Source organism: Mustela lutreola, chromosome 2 (genome assembly GCF_030435805.1).
Source record: "Mustela lutreola isolate mMusLut2 chromosome 2, mMusLut2.pri, whole genome shotgun sequence".
NCBI classification, from domain to species: Eukaryota; Metazoa; Chordata; class Mammalia; order Carnivora; family Mustelidae; genus Mustela; species Mustela lutreola.
Genome location: NC_081291.1, coordinates 67,682,926 through 67,709,174, shown reverse-complemented (window position 1 = coordinate 67,709,174; position 26,249 = coordinate 67,682,926). Strand labels below are relative to the sequence as shown.

Here is a 26,249-nt window from a genome sequence, read left to right as displayed (position 1 = left end):
AATTAATGTCTGACATAGATCAGAAAGCAGCTGATCATTCACAATGAGGTTTTGGGAGGTGGAAATTCCCTGAGAATTGACCCTCTTGATGCAGGAGAGAGACACTAGCTACATACATGCTTGTCCAGCAGCCAGGTACCTGGGTGTCGGCGGCGGGGTGGGTGGTAGAGAGGGTGGACCACAAGGCAGGCCGGTGGGGGTGATCATGACAGAGCTCCAGCCTGGGGGAACCCCTTGTGCAGGAGAGAGTTAACACAGCCGGCCTGACTGCTCTCTTATGAAAGGCCTGCTTACGAGGCTGCCCCTTGGCTGGTGTCTGGGAACTTGAATTTCTGGAGGGTTCCTGCCATCTCCAGAAGTAATAACCATGGCTCAAAGTACTCATACCGTCTGTACAAACAATGTAGTTTATGCCGAACACCTGCTTTCCTTCTGTGATGCTGTGACTCTGATATATTCTAGGCAGGAGAGGCCTACATGACCAGCCCCCATTAAAAACCTGAGCACTAAGTCTCTAATAATTTTTAATTGGCAACAATTCATGTGCATTGTCACACTCATTGATGGGGGAACTAAGCGTGTCCTGTGTGAGTCCACTGGGAGAGGACCCTCAGATGCCTGTACCTGGTATCTGCCCCCAGACTCGGCCCACATGCCTTTTCCCTTTGTGGATGGTGCTTGGCATGCTTTCGCTATAAATCAGAGCCATGAATACAACCCCATACTGAGACCTGTGAGCCTTCCTCGTGAATTACCAAACCTGAAAGTAGTCTTGGGGGTCATACAGCCCCTGTTCTGGATTTCCAGGCAAGGCCAGGACACCAAAGCTCCTGCTACTGGGACGGCTTGCAGATTGAGGTTATTGGTAGGAATTAATGACCCTGTTGCTGAATCCCATTCCTCCCAAACTCCACACCCACATGCTAAGCTGCCCTACGAATTGGGGAGATGGATTCTTAGAAGTGGTTCTCTCCAAGGAGTTCTATCAGACAGTGTTGGAATAGAAGATTGCAGACTTATCTGGCCCAGTTTTGAGCTTCCCGGACCTTGAAGTATAGGATCAGAGGACACTTTGTTTCCTGAGACTTGGCTGTCCTCCTCACCCAATATCAGCAAACCCTGAGATCACAAAACCAAGACCTGAGGGTAAGCAAACCCATGGCAACAACCTACAGAACGACTGGGCTTGGGGCACAAAGGGTTCTTGGGCCATTTGACTCCCCCAAAGGGGAAACTGAGGCCTGTGGGGCTATATAAATGCAGCTGCCACCCCATACAATATGCATTGCTATCACGGCTGCTTTTCCATGTCTCCATCTCCCTCTCACAGCAGACTCTGAGCCCGCATATAGGCACTCAGTGATCTGACCCACCCCAGGTTACACTGTTCAATAAGCATGGGAGAGGATTCAGCTCTGGGCCTCCTGCCTCCCCGGGCTATGTTCGTGTTGGTGGCAGTCCCAAGAGGCAACCCTGAAGAAATTCCTTACAGTCCACACCCCAAATGTTCAGAAGGCACAGGCAAGCCCTCAAGAGACACCGAAACAAGCCATAAGTCCCCGTGGCCAGAGGGGACTGCATTTCAGAAGGCATGGCAAGCTTCCACCGGGATCGGCATCAACCAGCTGACCAGAGAGAACCAGTGCTGGGGCTTACCCTTCACTCTCTAAGTGGAAATTAGAAATAAGTAAATGGATGGCTCCAGGTAAGAGAAACAATTTAACTTTATAAAAATGTGATAATACAGTAAGAGTTGATTGGGTTTTTTTCCTTTTTTTTCCGGCAAGTGAAGTTTATAAAAAACACCTGGAATAAAAATTAGAAACATAACCTAATAAAAATTAGAAACAAGGAAACAGAGTCATTTAGAAAGACAATAAAGAGAAAACAATAAGCAGCAAAAGCAGCAGCAACATGGGGAGAAGGTTGGCTCCGCTGTGCGGACAGAGCAATGAAGGACCAACATAACCCAAGCTGTCCCAGCAGGCTGAGCTGGGGGGCAGGGGAGGGGGTGGCAGTAACCAGGAGCGGCATGAAGGCCTCCAGAATGGGACCACACTGACGGCTGCTGGCTCAGTGGGGGCTGGGGCTGAAGCAGTAGCCTCCTTCAGTCAAGAAAAGAGACACATGTAGGGCCACATACAAACACTTTTTGGAATGTCTGCACCATAGCCAAGGCAGAGTTAAGACCACCTTGGAGAGGCAGGCTGGGAACTACCCCCCCGCAACACTCCCCAGGCTTGCCTCCTAGGGCAGAAGTCCGAGGCTCCCGCCCACAGGATGCGGGAGGAGCTCTGGACTACATTCTGAGGTAGTCTAACCGTGACTTGCACAGGGAGCTGAAAATGATCACCAAAAAAATGAAGAGGAGGGCAGAAAAGGCGCACAGACACATAACAGAAGGGACCTTGCTCTTGCTACAAGTAGGTTCACAGATGACCAGAGGGTGTGGCGGGGGTCACAAGTGGCCAGCATTGGGCCCCCAGGGACCCTGGGCACACACGGCTCTTAAACTACTTGACGCTGCAGCTGTGTGAAAGGAGATGAGGGAATCCGAGGAGGGATCTCCCAGCTCAGAGCAGTGCCAACTTTGCAGTGAGGGGTGTCCCTTGCTGATGACTCACATCACAATGGTGATGCACCAGAGAACCTCTAGCATCCCAAGGTGATTTCCACTATGACTCCTCTCATCTGAACAAATTCTAGGGAGATCACTGCTAGACTTACAGGAGAGAGAGTGATCGGATCAAAGCCACCAGTGAGAGAAATAACGAGAACAAAAAATCAAAAGTGTGGCTAGACTCCCCTACTTTTTAAAACTAATTTACATTCCTTTTCTCATCTGCCCAAGCATTCAGAATTTTAAGTCAAGATGGAATGTTCTGAAGGCTTAAGAGGCAGCAACTGTGCAGACGTTAGTATTTTCTCTGCTTTCCACATTTCCGTGGACGCCTTCGAGGACGGAGCTCACCAAAGTCTTCCACTTCATTTTCATAATCATCTTCCTGAACAATACCTGTTTCAAAAGGAAAAAATATGTGTTGTGATGAGCACTGAGTGTTATACACAACTAATGAATCGTTGAACACTACATCAAAAACTAATGATGTTGGCTAACTGAACATAAAAAAAAAATGGAAACAAAGTACAGAATAGTGATTTCTTTTTTCACTCCACTATTAAATATAACATACTAGAAAACCCTGACATCTCTGTAATCGTTTTAAAATTAAAGTGGGAAAAAAGCCTGATTCAGAGCCCAAGTGAACACCCTTCTCTAGAATTAAGTTCTTACACAGGCAGGTTCCTCTGCCCTCACTTCAGAGACCCTTTAAATGGCAAAGAAATCTAACAAAACCTAAAAACAACCACAAACTTGAGTTGGTATACCAGTTATCTTCTTTATGAAACAATCATAAAGGGCGCCTAGGTGGTTCAGTAGGTTAGGCTTCTGCCTTCAGCTCAGGTTCCTGGGATCGAGCCCTGCATTGGGCTCTCTGCTCAGTGGAGAGCCTGCTTCCCCCTCTCCCTCTCTCTATCTCTCTGCCTGTCTCTGCCTACTTGTGATCTCTCTCTCTGTCAAATAAATAAAATCTTTTAAAAAAAAGAAACAATCATAAAAATCATAGTCCCAGTAGGCACTATATTCTAAAGATTTTTACTGCCATAGATATTTATGCCAGGTCCCTTCTAGTTTTTCCCAGCTCTGGGGTCAGGATTTTCCAGTAGTATAACGGATTAGGAGGACCCAGAGAAGAGAATTTTGGGACACATGAAATACACAGAGTAAGAAGAAATAAAACCCGGCCCGGAGCAGGCAACAATTGGGATGGGCAGGAGGTAAGACTTCCTAGTTGATAAAGAATTTGTCAAGGTAATTCTCACTGTCAGGAGAGAAACTTGACTTACTCCATATAAGCCCTTAACCCTCTATGGGAAGATCAATGCAAGTTTCTCTAAAAATTTTGTTTGCTTTGCTCACAAATATGTTTGTTTTATATCCCCAAGTCCCAAACAGTGCTGATACATACTAGATAGTCAATAAATATTCACTGTCCTACGTGAATGGTTGACACAGGCAGGCATATGTACCAAGAGAAGGCTTTTCAATACTCTGTCTATCCTTGGGAGTCACTGTACTGCATGTGAGTAGTGACTGAATGTCATCTATAAGAGCTCCCGAGTGGCAAGACGTTGTCGAAAAAGCAATTAAAGCGAGCCCTCACAGTCAGATGGAGAAACTCAGATTCTATGTTGCTAATAATCTGACTGACTGGGGGCAATGCTCCTGGACAGTGACTGGCCACTACTGACATCTTAGGCAAGCCTACGTCACACTGACCTGGGAGTCCACAGAATCAAGAATTACAACACCCAGAGCACCATCCTGGCTTAAAGGGCTGCTTACCTTCCTCCTTTAAGCGGAGTTCTGTCTTCATCAGCCACTCCCGTGCATCCCTGACTGAGGGGATCAGAACGTTGACCAGCCGAGCCATCACTTCCTCTGCTACAGACACCAAAGAACAAGGGCTCTAAGTGACGGGGCTACAGCAGAGACCAGACTACTCAGTACTAGAGCCAAGGCCCCCACCTCCCAGGAGCCTGTCTCTGTGTTTCCCCAGAGAGGTGCGATGGGGTGAGGACCCACAGCCACCTCCTGCCAGCACAAACATAAACTACAATTAAATGCAGCCTGACACCATCACCTGTGTGTCTATAGAGATTCCCAAGAGGAAACCTCTTAAGGAGGCTTTGTTCAACATGTCACTAAACCTTAAACTGGAGTGTCTGGATTACAGAATAAGTTTTAAACATCTAATTTCACTAATTTTATACATAACATGACTTCCACTCAGTGTTGCTAAGAAATAGCTAATAAGGAAGTTAGAGGAAATCTGATTCAAAGGTCACACAAGAATTCTTATTGTTAAAGATTCATACTGGGTATGGTTTAAGAACCCTCCTAAAAGGAAGACACCAGCTACACACCTCCGGATCTTAGTCAAGGGTTCAGCACAGAGTAGGTGTTCAAGAAACAGTCACTGATGAACAGATTGGAAGCATACAGAGTTTCCTCAAGACTGAACGTTCTCCCTATAACCTTGCCACAGAACTAGTTAGCCAGCCCTTTTTCTTGTCTGTAGTGCCAAGGAAACCATCCTGGCCCAAGATAATCCCAGTGTTTTAACTGGGGGCCAGGGAGTTCAAAGAATGGGGTTTTGCTGTAATTTGAGAACACATGTTCCTCACTTGTGTCTCTGCCAAGGCTAAGTTCTGTTATCCCCGGGACAGACCTCGCCACCACAAAGGACTTGACTCTGACCTGTGTTCTCAAAGTCTGGGCTCTACCAGCTCCTGGGCCCCCATTTCTAAAGACCCCCTTACCGCCAGCCCAGGCCTTGCGCCTGTAGAGGTCCTCCACTGTATCGGAAACCTTCTTGATGTTCTCTTGGACCTTCCTCTGCAGCATGTGGCTGTGCTCTTTGGAGCCCAAGTGACTGCGGATCCACATGCTCTGCTCAATGTCCTGCACCACCAGCTTGCCTTCAACAATGGCTGGGTCCACCTTCTCCTGGAAAAATTCGGAGTACTTCTGGTAGGCCACCTGCTGCCTCTGATGACCTTCTAGGTGGATGTGCTGCTCGTAAGACTCGCTATTCCTCTCCCGACCCTCCGGGTCTCCTGGCTCGGCCCCGGAAATGGCCACCACCTCTGAAGCCTCTCCCTCAAATGCTTTCCCGGGGCTGAAATAGTTGTCGGGACCTCGGGTGAACTTCACCCCACACAGGTCGCACTGGGTCCTGTCGACGTCAGCCTTCTTGAAGTTCCCGGCCCCGGGCTCCCTGGTTTCCTCCCGGAAGCACTCAGTCTGCGCACTCACCCTTCTCCTCCAGCTGATGCACAGGGACACCACCAAGCAGGCCCTCCTCAGCTTCCGCTGGATGGAAGCCTTCCGCTGCTTCTGGGAAAGGATGGCAGCAAGGAGGCGGTCCCGGTCTTCCAAGGCTAGCTCATCCGTCTCATCCTGACCAAACTCACACTCTGGCTCAGCAAAGTAGTCCACAGAGTCCATACAGAGCAGGCGGCTCAGTTTCACCTCCTCGTGATAGAGGCCGCGTACCACGGACCCCTTGGTGTGTACACTGTCCCACCGCCAGTGGCAGTCCATGAGGTACTCTTCGTCCCGTTCAGAGAGCAGGTCCTGCAGCGCCTCAGCCACAGACTTCACATTGACCGCCATTAGCACCCGCTTGACCACCTTCAGGAGCCTCTCGGGAACCTGGTCCGGGCGGTCCATGCTCATCAGCTGCAGCCTCGTCTGGATCTCCTGGAAGTGGCGGTACAGAAGAGGTTTGCAGTACGGCTGCAGAAGCTCCTCGGCATTCACCAGCATCACCAGGCACAGCACCAGAGTCCGCTCGGCCTCTCCAGACACTACATAGTCTATCTCACCAAAGGCATCGAGCAAGACATTGAAGTTCACATTCTCATAGCCACAGAGCACCTTGACGAGGTAGGAGAGGTGGAACCGGAAATCCTGAATGGCTCTTGTCACGTCCTTGGGTTTGTATTCCTGAATGATGGAGAACACGTCCCCGAGCTCCCTTTCCTTCTTGCTGAACAGAAACTCCCAGTAGTGCAAGAGCGCAATGTAGCTCTTGGGGAGGCACAGGATGGCATTCTTCCAGAGGCGCGCCAGGACCACCGCACAGTGGACAAACTGGAACTCCAACAGGGCCACCGTATTCCCGATGCTGGGGATGAGCGGTTCTTTGCACCTCTTGACCAGGACATTCATGAAGCGGAAAAAGAGCCTCTTGTAGTCTTCTGGGTTCCGGTATACATAGAACTGATCAATGCAGTTCTCCAGCAGCCGGATGAAGCAAAGGTGGGTCTTCTCAGTACTGTCATCATCCTTGTTGGGTGCCAACATGCCGAATTTTCCTTCTATTCCCTTCATCTTGCTGCCTCTCCCCCTGCCCCTTTCCTCTTTTTCAGCCTCTAGAGCTTTGAGTTCCCTGTTGTAGTTGTCCTCCTCCTGGTGGAGAAGCTTTTCAAACTCCTCTGGATAGTTGGAGGAGACAAGGAAAGCCTGCATGGCACTCAGCCACAAGTCTGTGGACTCCCGGCGGCTTCGTGCCCTTTCGTTTTGAAACAGGAAATGGATATACTCTTTCAGAGCAGATCTGCAGGATCGAAAGGATTTGTAATTTGGTTTGAGGATTTCTTTGCATGCCATGGGGTTTTCTGACAACACTCTCTGATGGAAATGCTTAGGGAAGAGGACATTCAGGAAGGATTTACAAAGGCCATACATATCTGTAGGCAAAATATAACTAATTTCTTCAAGTTCTTCTGCTAAGATTTTAGGGAAGACTTTTTTGGCTTCCAAAAACAACCCACTGATGGCCACCAAGTGCATTTTTGACTGAACCAAACACTTGGCCTCACAACGCCGCAGAGGCCTGTGGAAATCTTTACAGTTTTCATCCTCACATTTCAAGCCTACAATAAACCTCATGCAGACCCCTGGGTAGGTCTTCCCAAGCAGGCTCTGTGTGATCTGACACAGCCTGCCCAAAAGGTGTTTATTGAGGGCTAATTTCACTTGGTCAGTCATTATCAAGAAATAGTCTTTAGTTTTCTTTTCCCTCAAGTTCAAATCCAGGTCAAAAATTATTTTTAATATGGGTCCAGGGTCGTTCTGAGCTATCTGGCAATACTTGGCATCCACCTGAGAAATTCCAAAAAACTCAAAGCAAGACTTGACCATCTCCTTCTCGGCATTGTTGGTCACTCTTTTGAGGGCCCTGACAAGATTGAGGAGGACTTCTAGGCCTCCTGGAGCCAGGGCTAGGACCTTCTCAGCTTCAGCCTCACACTGGCTGGCAGCTTCGTAGAGTGCCTCTACCACTCCAGCTGAGTGATTGAGTGTGTCAAACTTGAAGAAGGCATCCTTGAGCTTTTGAAAGTCTCTCAGGATTACACCCTGGAGGAACTGGGCCTCAGCGATGCCAGACAATTGATTGGTTTGATAGCAGAGGTCAAGGGCTTCTCTCAGAATGGCCTTGGTGTGCTCTACATCTGAATCCCTGGCCACATTGAGGCGGGCAGCCCCCAGCAGACAGGAGGCCTGAAAGTCCTTGTCGGCAGTGAGCCTGGCAGCCTCCAACAGGCAGCCATGTTGTTTCATCAGCAAGGCAGCCTCTTCTCTCCGACCCTCCCTGTTCAGCAGGTCTGCAGCTTCTGCCAGCCGTCTGCGAGACTTCAGGAACACCAGCTGGTCTTCTGTGTCTAGCTTCGAGAGGACAGCCATCATCTCCTTGATCTTATTTGCACTCAGGTACTTTGCTGCCGCTTCCAGGTAAAACTGACTGGCAGAATAAGACAGCTTGGATATGGGAAGGGTCTTGGCCCTTAGCATTTCTTCATACCTACAATGACAGACAACACAAATGTCAACTCATTACCACCCAATAGAAAGTATTCTCCAAAATACAGCACAGAGTCAGTTAACTACAATTCCCACATATAGATATAAATTACAAAATAGGACCTAAACCAACCAGCATCTTTACAAAGCTTCATTTCACACAGATAGAATTAATTCTTTATTCTCCAAAGGAACCAAGCGTTAGTATACTTAATTAATGAAACATAATAAAGTTGCAACCTAAGCAAAGGGAAGCTAGGTCTCAAAGTCGATTTGAGGGGCAATAATTATGCATAATCAAAATTATCCCTAAAAAAAAAAACAACTTAAACATTCATAAAAACATGATAATCATTTTGGGTCTACAAATTCCATTGAGTCCGAGACAGGACTAATGAGAAAGAATGAAGATGGAGACTGCACACATTCCAGCAGGACATTAACCTTCCTCTTATTACCCAAACTGTGATTTTTCTCTTCTACAGGTATGCATGTGGTTGAGTTAGAGTGAGATTAATGAGGCTCTGAATGCTCCCCTTTAGTCTGCTGATCAAAGTCAATATATCCCACTCTGTAGTCCCACAGTTTTCAAGGCACTGGAACAATCCAATAAAACATGCTTGCTTTTGAACTCTCATTGGATAAAATCCATCTCATCACAACCAGGAAAGTGCCCAGGTGCCTAATGATGCCCCAGAGTTATGCTATAAACATCAGGTTTCCTAGTAGAACAGGTTTCCTATGAGGGGTGTAAATAAAGATGAAGAAAGGGAGTATACTTCACATGTGAGCACTGGCTGATGGAGTAAGGAGTAGTTTTAGCAAGTATAAAGAACTACCAAGGTATTTTCTTTTCAAATTTAAAGTGTCCTTAAAGCACTTTGAGTCAGGCCAGGTAGCAGTTGAATTCTACACCTAGTATGCATGGTGTTCAAAAGACACTCAAATAGATCTAGTGTGAGGCTTCAGTTAATACTCAGATTACACTCAGATCTCAACTTAACACATCATTAGAAACTCTCTGTTGTATACCTCAATAAAGCTGAAAAAAATAAAGAAAAAAGATGTTTCTGGGGAAAATCTGTGACTATTTAAGGTTCCTCTGGAAAACTGAGGACAGAAGGTTAAATAACTAATTAAAAGTTTCTTTAAAAAAAAAAAAAAAAAAGCTCTCAGTCGGTTTTGTCATGTCATATGAACTCACAAGGGAATTGGCCTGGTCAATTACTCCCACCACCACTGCAGAGCACCCTGATAACTGGATACCCAATAAATGTCACAGCTGGCATCCTATTATGGACTGATAGTTTGTGTCCCTTAAAATTCATACATTCAGGCCCCAACTCCCAGTGTGGTTGTATTTGGAGTTGGAATCTCTAAGGAAGTAGGTTACAGGGGCGGTGCCCTGATTCAACAGAAGTAGTATCCTTAGAAGAAGACTCCAGAGACGGTCACCTGGGTGGCTAAGTTGTTTGGGCATCTGACTCTTGGTTTACTCAGCAGGGGGGCCTGCTTGAGGATTCTCTCTCTCCCTCTGCCCCTCCCCTCAGCCATGCACACAAAAATAAATTAATTTTTTTTAAAAGAAGACGATACCAGAGAGTGAGTTCTCTTGTGTTCTCGTCTCTTCAAGAGCCAAGGAAAGGCTGCATGGGGACACAGGGAGAAGTCAGCAATCTGCAAGCCATTGAAAGAGCCCTTAGCAGTAGCCCTGCTGGTCAGAGCCTTGATCTGAGACTTTTAGCTTCCAAAAGTAGGAGAAAATAAATTTCTGTCGTTTAAGCACCCCAATGTATGGCATTTCATTACAGTAGCCTGAGCTGACTAATACACAGCCATTACATATATCCCATATATAACAGTACCACAGACCTGGATAGAAGAATATGCTCATTTACCAGCCATGGCCCTGAATGCCTACTTTCATTTCCAAAAAAAAAAAAAAACCTCAAGGTACTGAGTACCTTTATTGAGGTACTGGTTGTGCAAGTATATTAATTTGTGAGAATTATGTGTACCTTTTTGAATATATATTGTACTTTAATAAATATATATTATATATTATACTTTAATAAAAGCTGACTTAGAAAATAAAAATCTGAAGTTTGAACATCTAGGTCAAATATGTTCATTTTGCCATGTGTATAATTTGGTAGAAAGCCAAAAATAAATAAATAAATAAATAAAGTAGAACCAAACCACACCCTATTTTCCCAGGAGCTAAGAGAGGACTCAAACTCCTGCTCAACAGAAATGCAGGCTAGCAGACTCTGATTCTAGCCGTCCCATACACCAGGAAGACCTCCTAGGGGGCATCAATAGCATGCTATTTCTATATTCCTTGTCAGCCATGAACCCCACCATCTCCACTTCACCTTTGGAATATGAACTGGGCTAAAGGCTCAAGAAGGCCTCCAGTGGGTCAAGTATAAAACTTATGAGGGTATGTGTTCACACATATCATACACATAGGTATGAGTGCATGGCTGAGGATCTGCCAGTAGATTGTAGTAAAGCAAAATCCTGACGGCCCACTAGTGCTCTTACCTTTATCTATCCAGTCAGCAAAACTGTGAACTCAGCAGGTAAAGGTGGAGAGGACAGAACCATCATTAAGCACCATGTGTGTTACGTACACACCTGTAACACACCGTTCACCTTCTTCTACCCCCTCTCCTCATCACACAGTGTCGAAGCTTACGAAAAGAGTAGAGTATAGGAAATATACATATACTGAGACTGCATATACTAAATGCACTGCAATGGCTATCAATGAGGAGAGAACCAGAATGAAGACTGGCCATGAAGAGAAAGAGGATAAACAAACTAAAACCGATGATGGGTTTGCTGTGAAAAGATTATATTCCACTCTTTTTCCTCCCACACTTCCCATTCAACTCCTCGGTTAATCCATTAGGCTTAGCTCTTGCCTTCAAGGAGCTCCGGCTCCGACAGATGCTCTCCAAGGAGCATCCAGTACTGATGCCACCACTCAAGTGGAAGGACGACTTTGGCAAGCCACTTGAGAAGAGCAGGATAACACCATCCAGGGCAGGCCGACCCAGTGGGGCAGTGGAAGGGAGGGAGCAGGGTGGAGGAAGGGAGAGAATAAAACTACCTACTTTTCCACTGCGATAGCAGCTTCTTCAAAGAGCTCCTCTTGGCAGTACATTTTAAGTGCTAGATCGAATTCCTGAATCTGCTCAAAGCATCTGAAAGCATCTTTGTAGCACTGGCTTCGCTTATAGAAACAGGCAGCATCTCTTATCTAGGACAGAGTAAAACATACTCTTAGAGTATTCATAGCATAACTTTTTATCTTAAAAATAAGCCAACATCATGAATAATAATGTCTGCTATTTGTTAGGATCCAGCAAAAACACTAAGACATAGATAATATTAGGAAAACAAATCTGATATAGAGAGAAAAACAAAGTTAAATCCCAACCTCACACCACACACAAATTTAACCTTCAGATAGGTCAAAGATCTAAATATGAGAGCTATTAGAAGAAAATGTATGAGAATATCTTTGTGACCCTGAGGTAAAGAAAGTCTTCAACAAAACCCAAAACACTCAAACTTCAGGGGAAAAACTGATGGATTTGATTACATCACAACTGTTGAACAAAGGGCATGTGAAATAGAGTTAACAGAGAAAGGGCAAACATCAACACCTAGATCAGCATTGTCAAATAATCTTACCATGAAGATGGAAATGTTCTACATCTATGCTAGCCAATATGGTAGCCACTAGCCACATGTGAATAGTGAGCACATGAAATGTGGATAGCATAACTGAGGAACCAAATTTTTTATTTTGTTTCATTTTCATCAGTTTTAACCTTATTTTTCACCTCTGGCTAATGGCTACTATATTAGACTGGACAAGTCTAGAACATTAAATGAATTCCTACAACTACAAGAAAAAGACTCCTGGAAACCCAAAAGAAAACTAGGTAAAGGATATAAAGTGGCAGGGGGGAAACTTGAATGACTAACAAATTAATGAGGATGCTCCAACTACACTAATAAAGAAATGCAAATTGAAACCACAGTAAGATACACCCATGAAGTTTGGCAAAATTAGAAAAATCAGAACCCACTGAATGTGGTCAAGAAGGTGGGGCACCTGGAATCCCAATGCACAAACTGGCACAGCTGTTCTAGAAAGAAAAGTGGCTTACACCTTCACTTAGTGAAATTAAGTACATACATACTCTAGGGCCAGCAAGGCCCATTCAAGCTGTACCCAGGACCGGAAGGAGGTGCAGTGCTATATGTGGCAGCCAGAAGTTGGTGGCAACTTGGACGTTCACCACTGGGGAAATGTATAAGTCAAATGCAGGGATGCCCATTGAAGAAAACTCTCAGGGTTCTGAAACCTGATCAGACCTTAACACTAAAGTAGGGCATGAAAAACGTAAAAAACAAAACAAAGCAGAAAAATATGCCATCTAAACAAGCTTAAAATATGTATGTATAGAAAAATTACTATCTGCTCTTCAATTATGCATGCAAATGGGGGTTCCACATTAAATGCACTGGAATGGCTGCCAGTGAGGAGAGAATGGGAACAGACACCAGCCATGAAGAGGAAGAGGATAAACAGAAAAAAACCACCAGTGGGTTTGCTGTGGACACAAAATTATATCCCACTCTTCCTCCCACAATTCCACCAGCCCCTCGGACAATCCTTTATGCTTGGCTCTCCCAACGTTTGTCCAAATTCCCTTCCCATCACCTACACCACCCTCATGGCAACCCAAACCATATCATCCAGCCTCAGCCACTGCCTGTCTGCTTCTACTCTTGCTGCCTACCAACCTCTACCCAGAGCATCCAGACAATGAGCTCCATGTTCTCCAGCAGTCAGAACCTTCCACTGTCTCCTTGTCACATATGAACAAAATCCAGTCCCTACCACGGATGTCGAGGCCCTACCTGATTTGCTCCTGCCACCCTCTCTGGCTCATTTTACCACTTCTACCCACTCACTCTGCTCTAGCCCAACTAGCTGTTCCTTGTTGTTCTTCAAGCTCTCCCACATGCTCCCACCTTGGTGGGCTCTTGCCTGCAAGCATGCTTTGGCCTGCGATGCCCTGAAGCAATTCTCTCAGTCTCTGCTCAAAAGCCAGCTTCCTTAACTACAGAGAACAAACTGAGGATTGCTGGAAGGAGGTGGGTGGGGGATGGGCTTGATGGGAGATGGGTATTAAGGAAGGCACTTGTGATGATGGGCACTGGGTGTTATACGTAAATAGCGAACCAATGAACTCTTCTCCTAAAACCAATATTGAACTGCATGTCAACTAACTAGAATTTAAATTTTTAAAAAAAAGAACAAACAAAAAAAGGCAGCTCTCTGCCCTCCCCCTGCCTAAAACAGCAGCACCTGACACCTCTCTCCCCTCACCTAGTTACCTAGCCTCATCAGCCCTGGCGTCTCCTATGCTAGACTGTCAAGTCGGTCATCCCTCTCCCCCACGAGGAAGGAAAGGGAAGCTCTCTCAAGGCAGGGGCCCCTCTGCTGCCAACTGCTGGCCACTGAGCACCCACAGTGCCCGGCACCCAGTAAGGGCCCATCTCTTTGTTGAATATTTCATTTCATAATTCTAACTAGTGGTACCTGACGTCCAAAGAGAAAACAAAATCCAAGTGAAACAAGACAAAACACATACACCAGGCCCTTTAATAAATCTTAGCTGGCTTTTATTTTTCTAGACAATCTACACCAAGTGCCAAAATACAAAGAAGATTCAGGTATGAGGTTCTTTAGTGTCCAGAGACCTAACAGAGCAGGGAGCATCTAGGCCCATCTCAGCCACAAGAATACAATCCCAGAACCAGAGCACCTACCACCCCATCTCTCGTCCACTCCTGACAATGCTGATTACTCAGAAGGAAAACCCCAAGTGGGAATGCACGCCCTTGTAGGTGCCAAGAATGTGCCTAACCAGAGAGAGAGAGCAGCGGGATGGCTAAAGAAATTGCCCTGCTCTACACGCTCTGCTCCCAATGGGAGGAGTCCCCACCTGCCATCCTGAGCAAGGGCCTTAAGAGGTTTCCAGGGAAACCATGTTACTCTCAAGAAAGAGGCAAGAAGCAGGTGATGCAAAGGAATCCCTGGGGGAAAAAAAAAGGCTTGCACCTCCAGGGCCCCATCACAAAACATTTGTTTGTGGGGGTAGCACACATGTGGGAGCTGGGAATACGGAGGAGATTTGGTCTGAGGATGTTGATAAAGGCTGCCACCAAACTGATCAACTTGAACCATGCTGGTTAGTTTGGTGGGAGGACCACATGACACCAGCTCAGGTTGGACCCCCTTCCAGGGAGGAGCCTAGGCAAAGAAAGGAATGAGACCATCCCCGGGGTGGGGCTTGAAGCTGCTAGAACATATGGGGGAGAGGAAAGAGAAGACCTGCCACCAGAGGTTAAGCCCTGGAAGGAGAAGGAAACAAGGAAGGCTGTGTTTCCAGGAGCAGGATGGCCCCCACATTTTGAAGGCACTGAAGTCCCTAGGAAAAGAACATAGGCTGTACTTATGGCCTCTTGGTCCCCATGCCTCCTACTTTCTGAGGAAGAGCTTGCCAGGCTGGGGGAGGCAGGTGGGCAGTGTGAGTAAGGAGAAAATCTCTGACTCAGTCATGGCAGGCGCTGGTGGGTAAAAAGGGGAAGAAAAGGCTTAGGCTGCTTCCCTGTAGCTGTCACCACTTAGGGTCCAGGTGGTGGCACGGGAGACGGAAGGGTTGGCAGCTAGGGAAGGTGGTAAGGTTGGAGGCAACCCTAGTTTCTAGAATCTTAGGACCCAAACTCCCACCCACCCTGAAATCCCTATATCTCATCCCCATCTCCCACAGCCTAACAAGTCACATCTCCTAATAAACATGGGGCAGGGCAGGAAGTACCAGGAGGGCCTTATGGTCTTTAAACAGACTTGGGGCCACACTTCAAAGTCCTCAGCAGGTGACATCCCCACCCCACCCAGTATGCAGGGTGCTCTGAGGATCCAGGAGCTAATACATTTCACAGAGAGATGTGGAAACCTACCCCTTCCTGGAGGGACATAAAGTCCCTATAGCAGTGGGGGTGGGGGGATGCAGTAGCCCCAGCTGGGCTTTCTAGAGCACAGGTTTTCAAGCCACCGAGCTCTACACCTCCAGTCCCTCACAACTGATACACTGGAAATGAATCGTGTGGGGTACAGCATGGTGGCTATAGTTAACACTGTCTTGTCTGTTTGAAAGTTACTAAGAGAATAGATCTTAAAAGATCTCATCACAAGAAAAAAAAAACTTTGTAATTCTGTATAGTGATGGATGTTAAAGAAACTTAGTATAGTGATCATCTCACAAAACATCCATATATCAAATCATTGTGTTGTACCCCTCTCACCGATAGCATTTTACATGCCAATTATAGCTCAACGATAAAAAAGACAAAGGAATCGCTAAAAAAAATCATCACCACTTGCACGTTATGGCAATGCCAAAGTGCTGTAACAGTCTCTCACTGGTTACTTTCATCTTCAGTGTTAATCTCATTGCAGACAAATAAAAATTTGTGGCCCGCCACCAGCCTGCCAGCCATTCCATGAGTAGTTGTTTTAGACTGTGCTTTCTGCAATGATGGAAATATTCTGTAACAATGAGCACTTGAAGCGTGGCTAGTGAGACTGAGGAACTGTATTTGTAATTTTATTACATTTTAATTAACTTAAATTATAAATTAAATAGCGACACGTGGCTAGTGGCTACCAGATTGGTTGGCATAGATATAGAGCAACTGCTGAGAACACGGAAAAACTGCCATGTCAATGCCAGGCCATTCACGCAGGCAGACTCCAGACCGAACGTGGAGGACAGGAAGGCAGGAATATCCCAAAACCCACCTCCCCTCTGATTGGAAGAGCTGGCCTCCCTGTGATTAATATCAGGTGAAACATCCACACAGGTGTGGACATGCATGCGCACACACATCTTTGGAGCTATGTAAATGCTCCGGCAAGTGGAGAGAGAATGTCTGCCCTACAGTCCTCAGAGCCGACCTTTCTCTCTTGCGAGGCCTGGAGCTCTTCCCTGACACAAGCAGGGGCTGAGGGAGCCCAGTTCTCCCTGCGGCAGCACGGGCTGGGTCCATACCTTCCCCAGCCTCTCACACAGCTGGGCGGACAGCTGGAACTCCTTGGCGTAGCTCAGGCACTTAAGAGACAGCTTTGGCTCCTTGCATTCCAGATAGGTCTTGGCCAGTTCCAAGTACTCCACCTGCTTCTCCCTGAAGAAGGGAGAGAAAATAGAGTACCCACCGAATGGTGACCTAGCCCCAACAGATCCCACCACCTGATCTCACCAGAGCAGCCCTGAGATGACCCCCGGGGAGTCTTACTTGGGGCTGACTTTCTTGGATTTCATGTTCAGGGCGGTGTTGTGGGCCAGCGCCAGCTTCTCTTTCTCAAATGCACCTCCTTTTTGGTAACACTTGGCTGCGACCTAAAATGGGCAAAAAGTCTTGATTCCCAGCAAGGGAATGGACGTGACATACAGAACAAGGGTTAAAGCACATGTGCCATGTTTGCACTGACAAGGGAATGATTCTCACTCCAGCCACGCCTGAGGCCGAGGAGCAGGAATGTGCTGATGAGCTTAAAAAAAAAAAAAAAAAAGGCCCCACAGGCTAAAACCCAGTAATGTTACCAGCAAATACTTTTCCACACAAAGGTTCCTTTTGAACACGCCCAGAGAGGTGCCTGGGTGGCTCAGTTGGTTAAGCATCTGCCTTTGCCTCAGGTCCTAATCTCAGGGTCCTGGGATGGAGTCCGGCATTGGGCTCCCTATTCAGCAGGAATCCTGCTTCTCTTCCTCCCTCTGTCCCTCCATCCCCACTCATGTGCACATGCGTGTACTCTCTCTCTCAGATAAATAAAATCTTGAAAGTGCCCAGAATCCATGGAAAAGCAATACGGGATATATTTTTATAAGCTGCCATAATTAACACCCTTACTTAATCTTCCAGTAGCCATGTGTGAGAAGTTTCATCCTTCTCATTGTATACATGGAGCCATGGGCCTAAAGTCACCCAGTGGCTCTTCTGGGTCCCACACAGGTTTTCTCTAGTCAGTAACTACAATGGCTAAACAACTGTGTTGGTAGAACAGCCGCAGCACAGAAATGGGGGTAGAGATGGGGATGGAGATGAAGTCACCACACATTCCAGAAGATAACTGGTTAGATCCCTGGCTCATGCAGTCTATGTTGAGCAAGTAGAAGGTGGGCAGACGGGCATCACAGGAATGTTGACTGGACCCCCATTCCTGCCAGCAGAAAGTTGCTCTTCTAAAGCAGGAATGCTGAGACCATGTCTCAAAGCACAGGCTGGAGGACAGAAAGTCACACTTGGTCCAGCATGTAAAGATTAGGTCTCAGTGTGGGCAGGGGAAAGATTAAGTAGAGAATATGACATCTTGTTCCCTTGGGCTCTTTGCTTCAGCTTCCCCAGCCTCATGCACCTCCTTACATTCCCAAGATCTGTGCCACACTCTTTCCCACCACAGGACCTTAGCACATGCTAGTCCTTCTGATTGAAATGCTCTTCCACCCCCTTCTCTGCCCAGTTAACTTCATTCATCCTATAGGCCTCAGTTCTCGGCTCCTACTTAGAGCAGCCTTCCCTGGCCTCCCTGTCCAGAACAGGTGGTTCTAGAGGCAGCTAGTCTCTCCCATGTGATACCTACAACAACTAGAGCTGGACACCCTTCTGAGTGTCTGTCCGGCTCACCATCACACCCCTGTAACCCAAACATGATGTTTGGCCCACAGTTCAACAGTAATTTATTGAATGAATCTCAAGTGATTGCCATTTTTTATGGTGGTTTTGGAATGTTCACTGACAGGCATCCAAAAACTCAATAAATCCACTGAGTCCTGAAATCCTTTACTGGAGTCAAAATAAAATCAGGTGAAGAGAAGGCTTTTTATTACATTCTCATCTGTGCCAACTCCCATAGAAAGATTTTGGACTCAAACCTTCAAAAGGCTTTTTTAAAGAATTGGACACCCATGGGCAACATGTCTGGGTTAAGACCAACAGTGTTCTGAAGGGAATAAAGGGAAAGGCTATCTAGTTTTCCAATTTCATATCCGTACCTGCTACTATACTATCCCTCCCTTCCCTCCCCGAAAAAGATCTTGGTTTTATAACAGCAGCCAACTTATAACAAGGATGGGCAGTGAATAAAGTTTCAGAGCTCTGTCAGCCTCCAGCAGGTAAATACTACGGACTTACGGAAACAATTTGCCGACACACCCAAACACACAACAATGTGCATTCTGTTTTCTCACCCCGTGGGACTGGTTGCAAGGTGGCGACAGTCCTTCTGTCCTCCCTGTATCCACCCACGCCCCTTTACTGTGTAATTCTGCAGCTTCTCCCAACAAGACTGCTGCCTATGTCCCCTCCCTTCAGATCTGGGCTGTGATCTGCTCTGGCCAACAGAACGTAGCAGAGGCGACACAGGGCCAGCTCCAAGGCCAGGTGTCAGAGGGCCCCCTGTGCTCCTCTGCCTTTGAACGCTGCTGGGGCATCAGTTGAACAAGCCCAGGCTTGCCGCTGGAGGATGAATCACGTGAATCAGGAGCCCCATTCACCCCCATCATCCGAGCCAAGAGCTCACCATGCCCCGAAAGTAGACCGGCTTGCTGGCTGGTTACAGAGTTCCGACATGGCTCCCCCAGCTGAGACTACAAAAGCCATTCCGCTAAACTCAGCTGTTGGCTAACCACCTGCAGCACTCCCCTCTCCCTCCCTTGCGTGATGGCAGGACCTCCCTCCCATGAAGGGCTAAACCTGCAGGATGGGACTGCTCTCCCAGACTGCCTCGAAACAGGCATGGCACGTGACCTAGCACCAAGCAGTGAGATGTAAAGAGAAGTCCACAGCGGACTTCACGATCAAGAAAAGAGACCTACGAGAAGAAAAGCCCTGCCTGGGATGCTGCCCAGGGGAACAGCCAGCTTGGCACTGCGTCAGTCATTAGGTTATCAGACGAGCCTCACGTGACACAAGGAAGAACTGGAAGGAGACAGGGCCCATGATGAGTTTGTTGAGCTGGAAGTGTCTGCGCCTGGCAGGTGGAGACTTCGTCACCACCGTGTCCTGGGAAACACACATGCCATGGAACTGTGGGATGTGCAGGGATGCACATGGTTGGGAGAGGGATGGGGCTCGTCGTGCTGGTTTCACTATTTCCAGAGCACCGGCAGAGGGAACGCTGGCCGGAAGAAGGCTGTGCAAGCTCACTAGGGTGGCCTGTGGCTGAGACTGGTCAACTCAGTCTAGATTTAAGGCTTCATCCCTGCTCACCAGACTCAGCTTGGGAGTCAAGTCCATGTCGGATCAATTTGAAAAACAAATGACCAATCTGTGACTATTTTTAAAATGCAGTAGGATGGCAGCAAAAATGTTTAAACACAGAGCACAGGAGGGAAAAAAAATAAGCAGAAGGCTCTGTCAGTGGGCCAGAGGTCTTGACCCTTCATTTTTGTGGCAGTCCAGCTGACGCTCCGCCACAGTGAAGGGTTGTCATGCTTGCCCTGCAGAAGGAGCTGGGCAGGGAGCTCTCCTCATCGCAGGGTGGCCTGATGTTTCTGAAGAAGCAGCACAAGCACCACAGCCTTCACCCTTTCATGGTGACAAGCATAATGGTGGAAAACCAGCCTGTGAGGCCAGATGAGGTCACCAGTCACAAAGACCTCCCCCTCCCCTTACCTTCCAGCACTGGTGCTTAGCGTAATAGTCTCCTTGCGCGATCCACTCCTCAGGTGTGGAGGTCTTAACAAACATGCTGTCATCCAAGTCTAAAATGAAAAAAGAAGAGTGGGCTTGCTTCTCTGGGTGTTTATTCCCTTAAACTTGTTGTTATGGGCTGAAGTTTGCCCCCTTCCCCCACCAAAAAAATGCGTACATTGAAGCCCTAAACCTCAATGCCTCAGAATGTTCGGAGACAGGGGCTTTAAAATTGTGATGAAGTTATAACAAAGCCATTCAAGTGACTCCTAGTCCAATCTATGTCCTCACGAGATGAGGAGATTAACGCACTCTGAAAGGGACACCAGGGGCTCACACGGAAGAAACGCCATCTACAAGCCAAGGAGAGGGGCCTCAGAAGAAACCAAATCTGCTGACACCTTGATCGTGGCCGTCTTGCCTCCAGTACTGTAAGACAATACGCTTTATTCCAGCAGCCCAGGCAAACAGATACCTGTGTTTTCTTTCCAGGATTCATTTTAAGATGGATTTTAGCTTGCCAAGCCAGGTCACTGTGGGCTTTGGAAGGAGGAGTCAGGGATAAGAAAGGGCATTGCTCAGTTTTCAACTTCTGTCTACCTTCCTCTCCTATGGTGACACATTAGAAGACAGAATATTCTAGTTCTTCCTAGAAAATCCAAAGCCATGTGGTTCTTAGCAAACTCCCACACAGGGGTTTTAGCAAGGAACAAGGTGACAGGGTTCTACAGTAGTTTCAAACGTGCAGACTTTGCCCTTAGGGTAAGCAATGTGACATGTCCCCATTAGTGGACACAGACTGTCACAACCACCAGCTGTCAGGCCCTTCTGCTGTCCCACTAGCCTGCTGGCGACTCCATCAGTCACCCCTCCTGCAGCTCCCCTGAGCATCAACAGCCGTGGTCAGCCCTCGCTGCAGTTTCTCAGCCTCGGCTGCAAGAAGGAGGTGGAAATCTGACTACCAGCATAAAATTCAGTCAAATCTGGGCTGAAGGGGTCCAGGATACCCTGGCCCATGGATATCAAGGTAGGCAACCAGGCAGACACGCCAGCTTCCTTTGGAGGGCGCAAAACCCTCCTTGTTGGCCCTCTGCCGTGCCCTGCAGCACTGTGTGCAAAGACGACTTTGCAGCATCTTGTCCTAACTCTGTGCGTGCTATTTGTGCTCTGGTGACATTCTGTCCTCACAGGGAGCTCCCCAGTATCTCCGCATAGGGCGGGTGAATGCTACCAGCACAATGATAAAGATACCCAAGTTATACAGTTGCAATGCTCATCCCCAGCTTCCCCTGCACAGCGGTAACAGATTTTCTCACAGACTTTATCATGTGCAACTTATAACCCAATTAAGAATGTCCTTTTTCTGGTGTTCTTAACACTACCAAGACAGAAAATAAATTGTGGCCTTGTTTCATTCGGAATCTTTAAATGCAAGAAAATGGTCTATTTTGATGATCTCTTATAACAGGTGCCAGAATCTACTTCAGGGATGAAAGGAGTAGGCACCACAGGGAAGATTAAGAATGACCACAGCAAACCAGCACCACACCCCCACCCTTCACTTTTTGTTGAAGAAGTGAAGGCCCAGGGTGAGGAAGTAGGCCTGGACAAGGTCACATGGCTACATAGGTGGAAACTTCTAATGAGAAGCTAGGGTTTCTTCATTCCAAGACTTCAAATTTCCCCATTACACCTAACAGCCAGGGCCGAGGAAGAGAACAGCTAACCCTGGACCCAGGCTGAGCCATTGGCTGCAACCAGAAATAGTCTCCAAAAACTGGCCAGAAAATGCTCAGGAAAACAGCAGACCTCTGCACAGTGGCTGAGCCCTGCACTTTTCCCCATCCACAGAGAAATTAAGTGCGGCCTGGAGCAGCCAACTTAACAGCCAAGTCACAAAGACAACAATTTTCTCCTTTATGAAGGGCTGATGACTTCTCTGCGAGTTATCCTATCAGGAGATCTTTACTCCATTTTTTATTTAGCCAGTCTCTGGAAGTGATCAACACAACACACAATACTGGTTTGGCTTTTTAAACATTGCAAACAGCACAGAAGGGCAAAAGGGGAAAAGTAAAAGTGTCCCCATATCCTCAACAACCCGCACTCACCTGTCCTAGGACCAGAGCAGCCACCGTGAACAGTTCCTCACTAATGGGCACTTAGGTCGTTTTAATTGCTTATAATTACAAGTAGGGCTGTGAGGAACACTCAATGTGCATGTATCTTTGAGATTTTACACAAAAACATCTCTAGGATAGGTTCCTGGAAACAGGAGTTGCTGGGTCACTTTTAACCCAGCACAATTTTCTTTGATAGATATTGCCAGTCAACTGTCCAAAGACTGTAGCAATTTGTGTTCCCCCAACAAAGCCTATTTTCTCTCAACCTCGCCCAGGACCCTCACTTTTATTTTTTTTTAAGGAGGCTCCACACACAACATGGGGCTTGAACTTATGACCCTAAGATCAAGAGTCAAGACACACTACTGACTAAGCCACCCAGGCCCCTACCATGACCCTCATTTTTAAAAGGCCAATAAAAGATCTTCCCTGAAGGAGTTAACCTCCCCCAGTCCCATTACAGCCACACTTTCCCACACACCTTAGCAGTAAATACAAACTTTCATATCTCCAAAGAATGTGGGAAGGAAAAAAAGCACTTTCCAAAACCTATATCCTTTATACCTCACCATAAGAAGTGGAGAGTAACATGTCTTGTTTTATTTTGTTTTGTTTTGTCTGGGGGGGTGGTTATTATTTAAATGAGAGTAACATGCTTTGTATCCAAAATCCAGAATAGCTTAATGAAATCTTACCTTTATTTTCATCTGTCTTTACAACTTGGACAAAATTTCTTCCCATGAAATATTTGAAAGCGGGAGCCCGCTTCTCTGGGTTTTCATCAAAGATCCAGAGGTTAACCCGGGCCCGTGTAATAGCAGTGTACAGCTGCTTCAGCTCTCCATTGAGGAGCTATATTGAGGACAAAGACGGAGAGCATTTGTCTACAGCTTCAATGTGATACACTTCAATGGGCTTACTCATTTTGGTGAAATACAGAAACCAAATTTAAGTATAGCAGAAGCATGAGCAGGACAGGAGGCTCACTGTGGCCACAGCAAAGATAAGTGAAGCTCCAGCAAGGGAGTACAACATTAGCACAGGACTGCCCTTATCTGCTGTAATTTTATATTTTGAAATAATCATAGGTTCATGGGAAGGTCCCATGTGCATTTTACTCAATTTATCCCAATGGCTACATCTTACACGATTTCTGTAACTTATTTTTACAAATTAAGCCAGTCATATACTTCTATGATCACTATCATTAGTACAAAATTACTCATGACCTATGCCATGATTGAGGGCTACAGATATCAGGGGGTTATGACTTGAACGTGGGGAGGCCCTACTTGATTAAATAATGCACATTTCAAAACAACAGTGGATTTGTGGCTACCTAGAGGTTTGCATAGCTAGGCAGTGATTTAACTTTTATTTCTGTAGAGCCTTCTAGGCATTTACTGAAATAACCTGATAACTGCTATTCTGTTTGTTTTTGCACTTTGTAAAAGACATAAAACCAGGCAGTTGTTTCTCCCCAAAGTTTTACATTTTACTCGTTCGGTTTTCACTCTCTCAAGGTTCCATCAAGCTCCATCAGTCAAGAACTCTAAAGAACTGTTCAGCTTTGGCCTTCTTCTCAGTGAGGCAGCTGCAATGTGAAGGGAAAGGAAGCTGGGTCCCTTCACAGCGTAGTAGAGAAAAATCTGTCACCCCAAAATGTGGACTGCCATCTCTTTGGCATATAGATTATCTTAGGCTGATTATTTTTAAGAAACAAAAGGTTCACAAAGAACCTCTGACCTTCCCCTTGACTGCCTAAGAGAATTTAGACAGAGAACCTGCTCCAGAAAGGGAGCAATCACCCTAGATAACTGTAGTATGCATGAACTAATGGTGCTAAACAGGAAGCACCAAAGCAAAATCTGTTTGTGTGAATTCCTCTCTGGGTCCCATTGTTTCTGGATGGCCCAGCAAACATTTGCTTACCAAACATTCATCTTTTTCATATTCTTGTGAATTGCTTTCTTTCCCTTTGAAGCCCTAGATCCCTGGCCCCTTCTCCTTGGGTCAGGATGGCATAAATACCTCATTTTGTCTGTTTTTGGAATCTCATATTTATGTTGATTCCCTGTACATACATAATTAAACTTTATTTTCCTTTTTTAACTTTTTAAAAATATTATGTATTTATTTGAGAGACACACACCATAAGTGAGAGAGCAGAAGCAGTGGGTACAGCAGAGGGAGAGAGAAGCAGACTCCCTGCTGAGCAGGGAACCGGATGCAGGGCTCGATCCCAAGACATGACCTGAACCAAAGGCAGATGTTTCACCAAATGAGCCATCCAGGTGCCCCTAAATTCTATTTCCTTCTGTGAATCTGTTTCATATCAATTTAATTTTCAGACCAGCTAAAGGAATCTTAAAAGATAGAGAAAAACTTTTTCCTCCCCAACAACAGTCAAGCCTGGTATACAAGTCTCCATGAACTACTATCCTGGACTTCACAGCTGAGTTCCCTGTCAGCAACTTCAAAATTTCTGAAGAGAGTTGAGTTCCAGAGGTCAAAAGTAGGTACAACCCGTCCTCTTTCACTTTCAGACAGTGCCCCACCCATCAAGCCCCACTCTCTGCTGAGAAAACAGAGACTGAGATCCCTGCCATGCCTACTACCATCCTCCACTCCCTGGTGCTGATGCACAAGAAAGCCAGGCAAGTACCGGGCTCTATTTTTAACCTCATTTTTCTCATCCAAACCTTGTTTTCGGACCACCCTCCCACCCCAACAACCCTGTCAAATAAGCGCATGGACAAATGGCAGAAAATCACCTTGTACATTTCTGGATTCACCATGAGAGACCGACCCTGGGAGGAGCTGGGTTTCTCCAAGGGCACTTCAATCAGTGGTCGGTTTTCCTGTCTGGAGTCAGATGATGAAGGCGTAAATGAAGAAATGATCTTCCACTCCTTGTAAGCCTGAACAACAATGACAAATTAAAAACCAATAGAATATGCCCTTCAGCTGTACATACATCCTCATGGTGAGTTAAGCCCCTTTTCCTGGCTTAGGGGTCCCCAGCCCAGCTGTAAGAAGGTGGCCATCCTATAGCCTCTGAGGGGACCTCAGGTGGCACAGGGAGGGAAAGGGGAAGCTACCACGGAAACTCTCCCAGACATTTGGCCAAGATGGCTGAGAAGCCAGGCACACGCACCAGCTTCCAAGAGGAATGCTATAACACCCAGAAAGTTTCTTGCTTAAAGAATTTCAGCAAGCAGTATGGAGGGAGGAATCCAGTGTCATTCACCCCTTTTCACAATGTGTGAGAGATGCCACTTAGTGTCAGCTGTTAAGACATATACGACAAAATTTTCTAACTAAATTATTTACTCAAGGATGGAACAAAATTCAGGAGCTGAATTACTCCTATGCACACTGTACTTCAGGAGCTGAAGTACAGTGTGCATAGGAGACTGAGAACAGACAGGACACATTTTTATCTCTGTTCTTTCACTCCTTAGCTATGTGAACCCAAACAAATTGTTTATTTATTTCCTCCACATCTCCTTTTCTTGCTCTCTAAAATGGGGATGACAGAACTATCCAAGTTTGTTTGGAAATAAAAGGAGATAATCAATGTCAAGTGTCTAATATAAACCTTGACAAATAGTTGGTATTTTAGCCATGTGTCCCTTTATCTAAACTCAACCACAAAACTACAATAACTATGTAGACCAGAAGTTGGCAAGTTTTTTTTTCCAAAAACATCAGAGGATAAAAATTTCAGGTTTTGTGGGCCATGTGGTCTCTCTCACAACTACTCAACTCTGTTATTATCATGCAAAAGAAGCCATTGTCAATTATGTAGATGAATGGGCATGTGTGTTCCAGTAAAATGTTATTTTTCAACACCAAAACTGAATTTAATGTAATTTCCGTGTGTCATGTAACATTATTTTCCCTCA

The 26,249-nt window shown here is 46.3% G+C and overlaps 1 protein-coding gene across 2 annotated transcripts in view; it reads right to left on the bottom strand.

The window, feature by feature from the left end:
- Window positions 1-1,706: 1,706 nt before the first annotated feature.
- The window catches only part of TRANK1 (tetratricopeptide repeat and ankyrin repeat containing 1), a 98,042-nt gene continuing 73,499 nt past the window's right edge, over window positions 1,707-26,249 (bottom strand). For both annotated transcript variants that reach the window (XM_059162148.1, XM_059162147.1), the window contains exons 16-24: window positions 25,116-25,262; window positions 23,037-23,193; window positions 20,201-20,289; window positions 16,823-16,926; window positions 16,579-16,711; window positions 11,557-11,702; window positions 5,386-8,435; window positions 4,409-4,507; window positions 1,707-3,016 (exon numbers count right to left, since the gene is read on the bottom strand). In XM_059162148.1, coding sequence (XP_059018131.1) covers window positions 2,916-3,016; window positions 4,409-4,507; window positions 5,386-8,435; window positions 11,557-11,702; window positions 16,579-16,711; window positions 16,823-16,926; window positions 20,201-20,289; window positions 23,037-23,193; window positions 25,116-25,262 — 4,026 coding nt within the window. In that variant the 3' untranslated portion in view covers window positions 1,707-2,915. The remainder of the gene's footprint in view (window positions 3,017-4,408; window positions 4,508-5,385; window positions 8,436-11,556; window positions 11,703-16,578; window positions 16,712-16,822; window positions 16,927-20,200; window positions 20,290-23,036; window positions 23,194-25,115; window positions 25,263-26,249) is intronic.